Source organism: Emys orbicularis, chromosome 3, assembly GCF_028017835.1.
Source record: "Emys orbicularis isolate rEmyOrb1 chromosome 3, rEmyOrb1.hap1, whole genome shotgun sequence".
Lineage (NCBI taxonomy): Eukaryota > Metazoa > Chordata > Testudines > Emydidae > Emys > Emys orbicularis.
The window spans coordinates 57,346,504-57,355,820 of NC_088685.1; the positions used below are offsets into that span (position 1 = coordinate 57,346,504).

The 9,317-nt window shown below is 38.5% G+C and overlaps 1 protein-coding gene across 1 annotated transcript in view; it reads left to right on the forward strand.

The window, feature by feature from the left end:
• Positions 1 to 7,779, forward strand: part of ADGRB3 (adhesion G protein-coupled receptor B3) — a 624,198-nt gene extending 616,419 nt beyond the window's left edge. Inside the window, exons 29-30 of the mRNA XM_065400780.1 lie at positions 4,162 to 4,266; positions 7,591 to 7,779. Coding sequence (XP_065256852.1) covers positions 4,162 to 4,266; positions 7,591 to 7,779 — 294 coding nt within the window. The remainder of the gene's footprint in view (positions 1 to 4,161; positions 4,267 to 7,590) is intronic.
• Positions 7,780 to 9,317: the final 1,538 nt, after the last annotated feature.

Sequence of the window (9,317 nt, forward strand, 5' to 3'; positions counted from 1 at the left end):
TGTATTTACATCAGAAACAAACATTCATAAACTGAAGTTAAAGAAAGAGTTATTTCCACTAAAGGACTGTATTTTCCTGCATTCATAAATGTTTTGTGTCCCTCATTTTGGGTCTTTGCATCCCATCTTTGTGCTTTGCTAGTTTGAGCAGTATAAGCTGGAATGGGGTATATCCCCCCTCAAGTTTGTTTGGTAGCATACAAGGCAGAGAGGTTGTGATTTACCCAGGTCACTGTCAGAGTTAGGTCTGGAACTCAGGAGTTGCTAGCTCCCAGCCCTGTTTTCAGGCCACTTCTCTCTTTCGGTGAGTACAGTAAATGAGCAGGATTTGGGGTAACACACACAGAGGCACCAAGATGAGAAGCAAAAACAGAGAAAGCCCGGGAAGAGGGAGAAGGAAAATGAAGAAAATGAGAAAAATAAGCAGAAAGAAAGTCAAACAGCAGCACCAAAGGAAGAGAAAAATGAAAGAACCGGAGGGGCAAAATTTGATAGAAACAGTAAATAAATATCTACCAGGAAGAAGAAACTGATCCAGTCGGGGGGGGGGGATATTATTTTTGCACAGTAAGAGAAAAAGGGAGACAGAGAAAGGAAGAATAAAATCATAGGACTCCATGCAGAAAGAAGCAGGTGCACAAGGAAGAAATGCAGCCTCTGTGCCATTCTTCTCTCTCCCCCAACCCTAGGGAAGACCCTTCAGAGGGGCACCATGGTCTTTGGACAGTGCAGACCTGGATGGGGATGGAGGAGGGGAGCTAGGTTCTCTCTTCTGGATTTCCCTCTCCCCCTCTCCCCATTTACTATGGAAGAAACTGGCACAAGTTAATATATTTGAATGATAACTTGCACTGCTTCCCACCTTTCCAGGCCTTGGGGGATGGGTGGGGCTTCCTGGGTGGTTGTGGTTGTGATAATCCCCAGAAGAATGGCTGCTAAAGAAGCCAGGCTGTCCAGAGGAAGCATGAGCCTGTGGTGTAAAGCAGCGGGGCAGCAGAAAGGGTTCCCTTTCTCTTTATTGTATCTTGTTCAGATTCTTATACCACTCAACTCACCAGAGTACATCTTGAGGCTATCTGAAATGCCACACCGATTTCACATGATCTGTCATTTCTGACTTATTCCATGGCTGTTGAACTTCACCCACTCAATAGAAAAGTGGGCACAAAGCCAAAAGTTTGAACTCAGAATTACTCCTCTCCTTTTGTGGCTTGTTGTCCCGTAGCAGAGAAAGCAGGGCATTCACTAGAGTGAATACTAGAGCAGTCTACTTTTTGAAAAAATAGTTAAAACTGAGAATTTTAACAAGGAATTAAAAAGTAGAAATAGGAAGAATTAAAGGTAGAGATTATAATTTATTTATATAAAACTTACAGTGTAAATTACTCTTTACACACTTAAATGTACACCGAACCAGCAAGCAGGGAATAAAGAAGGGTATCCATGAAAATACAAAGCAGCAGAAAATATCCATAGTTTTCAGTTAGGTGGATTGTATTTATTTTTCTTTCAACAACATTTTTTAAAGTATTTACCTGCCAGACTTGCACAGAAAATGATTAATTTCCCCTCCCACCTGCTTCTTTTCAGGAACTATATAATGAAGTAAGTGACGTATTTGCTTTATTTATATTTGCTATTTAACAAATACTTCAGACAAACATTCAGACAAATATCAAAAAGGTAGCATTCGGTACATTCCATTTCCTACCCACTATTACAAAGTTTCCAGCTGGCATCATTTATTTCACAGCCATATGCTATTTCCCGGTTTAGTGCCAGTTTTTTAACCTGCAAAATTTGTTTTACTCCCTATACCATGACTTCTTATTTTAGCCAATAATAACCTTTGAAGTGGCACATTGCCTTTGAAATTCTGTGTATATGGAACCTGCTCCCTTGTCTACCAGAGCAGTAATATCGTCAAAAATCTCCAGCAAGTCACTTAAATGAGACCCCCTTTCTGAGTTTAGGTCAGCTATCTCTAGTTAAATAATGTTTTGCAAGGTATTTCTCACTGAATCCTGAAAAATTGTTTCCTGTGTTCTCCCCACAACTCATCTTAAGTTAATCAGTCTCTAATTGCTTGCGATATCTCATGTGCCTATTGTGAATAATGTTGCCAATTTCCAGGACTCAGATGGCTCCTTGAGCTGTCATCAAACAAATGCTTAAATTTCAGAGTAGCTATGTTACAGATAATATAGTTGTTATATAGCATTGGTAAAAATGCATGGCTAACAAGGCAGGAACCTTTCACACAATTTATAAACACTAAATGGAAGATAAAATAATTAAAACACAGGGCTAAAGGATTGTTTCAAGACCATCTACTAACACCCTACATTGAGTAGTATTGTGCTTAATTTAGTTATCCACTGTGAGTGAGGGTGGCAGAATCAGGCATGGAGATAATGATTATAGAAGGCTCCCGCCAGTATAGAGACTGCAATTTTGAATGGCACTTGCATGGGTCACATAAAGGATGGGAGGCACAAGGTATACATGTGTGCTTCTCCTCCCACATAAGGTTGTGTCACCGTCTGGCACATACAGTTCCTAAATATGCATAAGTAAGGCTGCAAGTTTGTCATGGAGGTCATAGAAGTCACGGATTCTGTGACGTTCCGGGACCTCCGGGACTTCTGCAGCAGCCGATGCAGCTGGCCCGGGGGCCGTTTGAGCAGTTCTGGCAACCCCTGGACCAGTCGCACTAGCTGCTGCTGGGACAGTCTCAGGCCACCGCGCATTCCTCCCCACCAGCAGCAGGAGTTTGGGTGTGGGAAGGAGCTCAGGGCTGCGGGTTGGGGTGCAGGAGGGGGTGAGGGCTCCTCGGAGCTGAGGGAGGGGGATGGCGCCACTTCCAGGGAGGTCCAGAACCAGGTAGGGAGCCTACGAGCCCCACCAAATATCCCCCCAACTCCCCCCCAGTGGCGGTCCCAGGTTGCGCGCTGCCGCCCGCCCCCGTGGTAGCCCCGGACCACCCTCCCCCAGCACCTCGGGCGCCCCCAGGCTGCTCTCCCACCCTCCAAGATTTAGTCAGGGGTATATAGTACAAATCATGGACAGGTCATGGGTCATAAATTTTTGTTTACTACCCGTGACCTGTCCATGACTTTTATTAAAAATACCCATGATTAAAATGTAGCCTTATGCATAAGTTATTCTTTTACACATTTTTAACATAAAAACTGCTTATTTTTTCAAATTTAACTCTTGCTAGCCCAAAACATGAAATTAATACTTCATTAAATACTAAAATGAATGGGTATACTGTTTTTGGAAAATTACCTACTGAACATGAGTAGCATCCTTTCTACAGCAATTCTGTCTCCATGAATATCATAACAACACCATGGCCACAGGCTCTGCTGGTGTAAATTGGTGCTGCTGCACCGAGGTCAGTGGAGTTGCGCCACTTTTATACCAGCAGAGAATATGTCCCAAAACTCAGATGGATACAATGCTAATTGGATTTACACAGCTGAGCAACTCACGCTATTCAAATACAAACACATGCAACATTGAAAATCTATCCTTACATGTCACAACTTTAGCATTTATTAAACTTTCTTTTGGGGAGGTGTGAATGACAGAAAGGCATTTAATTATAATGCATAGAGTTTTGGACCATAATCACAACTCAGAGGTGGTGATATACATTAGCAACTCATACTCATCATAGCATCAGCGTGACGAATTCGTTTCCCCCATCAATATGTCAGCTCTGCCTCCACTGTTTTCAGAAAAAAATATACCCTTAAGATGTAGATACTATTCCTTTCATGTTGAAATTAAGATATTAATTTCTTCTATGCTGAATGCATATCTAGAAAACAGTTTTAACTTGTGACTGATGAAGAACTTGCAGAAGGGCTGCTGTCGCATTCCTAATATATCTGACTAGCACAAAAGAAACATCTCCTGATTTCATCAATTCAATAAATGGAAGGGTAAAAGCAACACTTTGTGAACAGGAAGAACATTATAAACAGAAGATAGGCGGCTCAGTGCAATTCATTTCCATTTACTGAGTCTATAAGGAAAAGATGGTCCTGCCAAATTCAATTTACTTTATTATGTTGGGGGAAATAATGGTTCTTTTTTTAAAAAATGGCCAGATTCAATTACAACTATAGTCAATTATGTTCCATTTCGCAGAAGGTCATGCATACGAGGAAGAGGCACATGGAATTGTTTCAGGAATTAAATCAGAAATTTCAGACTCTGGACAGATTTCGGGACGTACCAAAATCAGGAAGTATGGTAAGTATATTGTTATCTTCTTATGAATTTAAAATATACTGGTTTGTGGACTTTAGCAAGCAAGCAAATGGATTATGTAACACCATTTTATGGTAAGATAATGTTATTGTGTACTACTCTTAAATAGCCCTAGGACAGAGAACCAAAGATATCTACAGTATTCTTATGTTTGACAAGACTCATTAGATTTCATAACTAGACTATAACGACTCACAACATCATTATTGCTGACAAGTAATTGAATTGAAGGAAGCACATTTAAAATCTGTATATGTCTACCAAGCCTAAAGGATTTATACCGAGAAAGTAGTTCATTAATGCAGTATGGCTAGTGTAATGTTTTCTTGTCCTAGCCAAAATCATTTGTTATATCTTCAGCTAAAATCACTCACAGCTGATGTGCTTCTGAGAGTATATATTGTCCTGTATTATCGTGCCTGGGCTGTAATAGATTTATAAATATTTACCATTTGAAAATCAAAAATACAGTAATCTGTAGTTGACTATTACCCTAATTGTCTGTGCACAGCAAAAATAAAACTAACAAAAATAACCTCCTTTATTTAGGTATGCTTAATAATGAGAACAGAGAATGGTGGATTCTCCTTCATTAAAACAAATAGTTTACTGTGCCACATTTATTAATCAGCAATAGTATCATTATGATTTCAAAAGTGCACATTAAAAATAAACTAGAAGTGTTTCCCTTTATATATTTTCAACTCGGAGGGCCAGACGCTCAGCCAATGTGAAGCCAATGGAGCTATGCCAGTTTACATCAACTGAAATCTGGCCCTGAATTTGTGCTCCTCAGGGGTTTGTTGAGTATTTTCTTTAGCTATGATCTATGCGAATTTGTACCCAGTTCCCACCTTTCCCTCATCCAAGTTTTGCCTTGTGTTTGGGATTTGAATGAATTCAAAATCTCAAAGGAAAACTTAGCTGAAACCATTGTATCTCACCTGGTTTCACATCAGCACCATTCAAATCTACATATTTAATATGATTTTGATACAAACCATACAACTGGCTGAAGCATTCTTGAAAGATTTTTAAAATATAATGTACAAACATGGTGTAAGTTTCATCTGTACAACAGATGAAATTTGTATGGTTTGGCATTTTGTTGTAAACATTTTGCACAGCTCTACTAGTGCCATCTATAATAAAAGTAAAAGATTGTATGTCCTACGTAGACAATGCTTTTAATTATAATTAATATTTATTAGATGCTTTGTTTCTGAATATTAAATGCACCCTTAGTTATATATATTGACTAAAATAAATAATTATTGGTTTCTGCTTTCCAAATTATAGTGCTTTCTTGGCCTGATTGTCATTTTATAAAGCAAAATCTCTCAGAAATGATTTCTATGGCCAAACTTATTTTCCAGAACAAACATCCAGACTGCAATTCAGAAAACAAATTTGCAGTGCAGCAAGAGAAGCAGTGTTGTTCTAGGAGGCACAAGAGGCATAATCACGTGACCTTCGATTTCTGTCAGGAACCAAATGGAGGTCAAATGGTGAATATTTAGGGCTTATTCCAAAGCCTACTGAAATCAATGGGTGTTTATATGCTGAAGATGTTGTATTTAAACTCAAATCTTCAAAAGAAACCCATGTTTTATCTTTTAATCAACGCTGTAAGATGAAGTATTCAGAACTTGATATCACTTAGGGTCCCTTTATGCAGTCTTTAGGGTGAAGTCAATGTGAATTTTAGATGCACAAGGAATATGGCATTGGGCCCTTGCAGGAGGAATCTGTGCAAATCTGTTTTTAAATCCAAAACTTTGAATTATCTTACCTATTGGGAAATGCCTTCTGAACAAAATCTGGTGAGAAATGACTTCTAGGGTCTACGCATTTTTCTTAAAGTTAATCCCTAAGAACTGATATGTCTACACTGCAACAGAAGGTGTAATTTGCAGCCCATGTAGGCATACCCACACTAACTTTAGCCTATCTAGCTTGCTAAAAACAACAGCGAGGGCATGGCAGCGTGAGTCTCAGGGTATGTCTAAACTGCAATTAAAACCCGTGACTGGTGTCTGCCAGCTGACTCCGGCTGAGAGGCTCAAACTAAGGGGTTTTTAATCGTGGTGTAGATGGTCAGGTTCGAACTGGAACCTGGGCTCCAGGAGCCTAGGCTCTAGGACCCTGCAAGGTGGGAGGGTCCCAGAGCTTGGGCTGCAGCCTGAGCTAAAACATCTACATTGCAAATAAACAGCCCCTTAGCCCGAGCCCCATGAGCTAAAGTCAGTTGGTATGGACCAGCCACGGGTGTCTGATTGCAGTGTAGACATATCCTGAGGCTCACACTGCCATATCCTCACTTCTATTTTTTGCAAGCCAAGTAGATTAAAACTAGTACAGGTACATCTACATGAGCTGCAAATTACACTGCTGGTTGCAGTTAGATGTTGCCATAGATATTAAAGGTGGGAATAATAGTCATTATTTTGTGGTTCTCACATGATGTTTTGTGTTACTTCTACTAACTTAACTGTGCAGCCACCATTAACAAATAGAAACCCACTTTCTGGGACTGTGCTGATGTCAATCTGTTGATGCTGGTACACATGACTATAATGTTTTGGCATTAAAAAGCATTTACAGAATTGAAGATTTTGTTTTTCAGAAGAAATAACAGAGTCAATTTCAGGATCATTCAAACATATGAGAAAAAATCCCACTATTTGATTTGAAAAGTGACAAATTTTAAAATTCGGCATTAAAATGATTTGCGGGACTTATTTACAATAGTCAGCCTTCAACCTCAGGCTATATTCATCCTACCATACAGACTCTCATCAATTCCCATTGTACTCTACAGGAGTTGAGGGCTCTCAGCCCCTGCTGGAATCAGGCCACTGTTGTTATTTCATAAGCAGATCATCAAGTTATCCCAATTTATAACCACGCTAGCAACCTCTATTTTACATCATTCCATAATTCAAGAGAAAATCTCTTATTTTCCTTTATTTCCTCCTACTTTTCTATAACATACCGGTAGTTATTAAAATATGGCTCTCAGTGCTGGCCCACATGCCCCATGCCATTCTCTATTCAGAATTGGCAGATGCTAGACGGAGAGGATTTAGTTGGCAGCTCAGGTGATGAGGCTTCCAAAGTGCTGACTGCTCAGAGAGAAGTACAGGCTGAATGATGTGGACACCAGCCACTTCAGCTCCCTTCAAAGTCATTTCCTCTCAGTGACTTCTGTATCCCATGAGGCTACCTCAGTGATCAAAATTATAAACAGAAAATCATTTATTTCTTACTTTTAATTTTTTTCTTCCTGTTTTTTTCTGTCCTTAGGAAAACCCAACACCAAACAAGGCTCCATGGGACAGTTTCAAAAACACGAATGAATACCAACACTATACCACAATAAACGTATTAGATACGGAGGCAAAAGATGCTTTAGAACTAAGACCAGCAGAATGGGAGAAGTGTCTGAACTTGCCTTTAGATGTGCAGGAAGGGGACTTTCAAACAGAAGTTTAACAAAATCAAAACGAACTGAAACAAAACAAAACAAAAATGAATTCATTGCACTGACGCTAAAGAGACTTGGGAAGCCTGACATTTGTGTCTGAACATTGTGACTACTTTATGTCAGGATCTTCATGTGCCAAATGTCAGTGGTTTTTTTTCGTACAATATATTCCCACTAGTAAAGTTAGTGGAGAACCAGGTGTACAATTCTTACCATCGTGTGTTGTAAGTACCCGTGGAATGGATTTGTAAGGTAATCTTTATAGATAAACCTCAAGCAACGATTCATGTTGTAACAGCTTCATTTGGTTTAGTTTTCAAAAAACTTCACCATGAAGCACAATGTATATATTTATGCAGTTTTTAAAGTTTATAACAGTCTGTTTGGCCATTACTACACTTTTTACTTTATAATATAAAAGCAAAGTTTTTGTCATTAAATGAATGTCTGTTGAGCTACATTCTTCATTGCTTTAAATGCAATAAAGTAATAATCTCACTTTTATATGAATAATATATTTCACATCTTTATTATTGCAGTTTTCTCTGGAAAGCTCAGAGTAGCTTTCTCTGCTGCAGCTGTGTATAAAATATTTAAAATGTTGTATGGTGTAAATAAACTTTTGTCTACATATCAGTTTTTTAGTGTATTTTATTTTGGATTTGTTGATCTGCAATTTGCATATTTATAAAGTTTTCTTTAAAACCACAGATACTGAAAATGTATTCTGAGTTTTAATAGCATACTGTTATTATTCCTTCGAGGCTAATGATTTTCAAATGTAATAGTAGGTTTGTATAGCTGTTCTGTATTTTCTACTCAGATATTCTTTGGAAACAATGTACCATGTAAATTGGACTTGTCAGAATACTGCTACAGTTGTTCTATTATGCAAGTATTATGTTTTTCTGTCTTGTTGCGGAAAGACAACTAATAGAAAACAAGTAAGGTATTATGCACAAAGCCTCAAGGAAAATGTTGATTTATAGTAATTAAATTGTGTGTATATACACAATAGGAAGAAAGCCACTTGGTGCCTCTTGTTGCTGCATGACAAACAACAAGAAAGACTTATGCACCTATAAAGGATCAAAAACTCAGGAACATATTTTTTAGTCAAATAAAAGTGAATACACTTCACATTATAAATCAAAAACGTAATGTATTTTCGTATTAGGGGTCCAACTATACAATTAATCAAGAGGCAAAGACTGAAGGCACTGATTATCAAACCTGCCTGTGTGATTTGGTAAAGTCACTCTGGTCAGACCTAAAAATGAGCCAAAAAACACAATCTTTTTCCAAGAATGAGGGGGTTTGAATTCCTGTATATGAATCTGTACCTTTGTTTATGGACTCAAATCCAAAACAGGAAAGGACTTATTTTCTATTTACAGATACTCTACAGATGCTGCTGAAATTACACATTCTTACAAAATGCTGGAAGTCTCTCCAGAACAGCAAATTTTGTGAAATTTCCAACTTTCAAGATCAGCTCTGCAGATTTTTGGTACCATTGAATCCAGGCACAGTGTTACCCTTGATT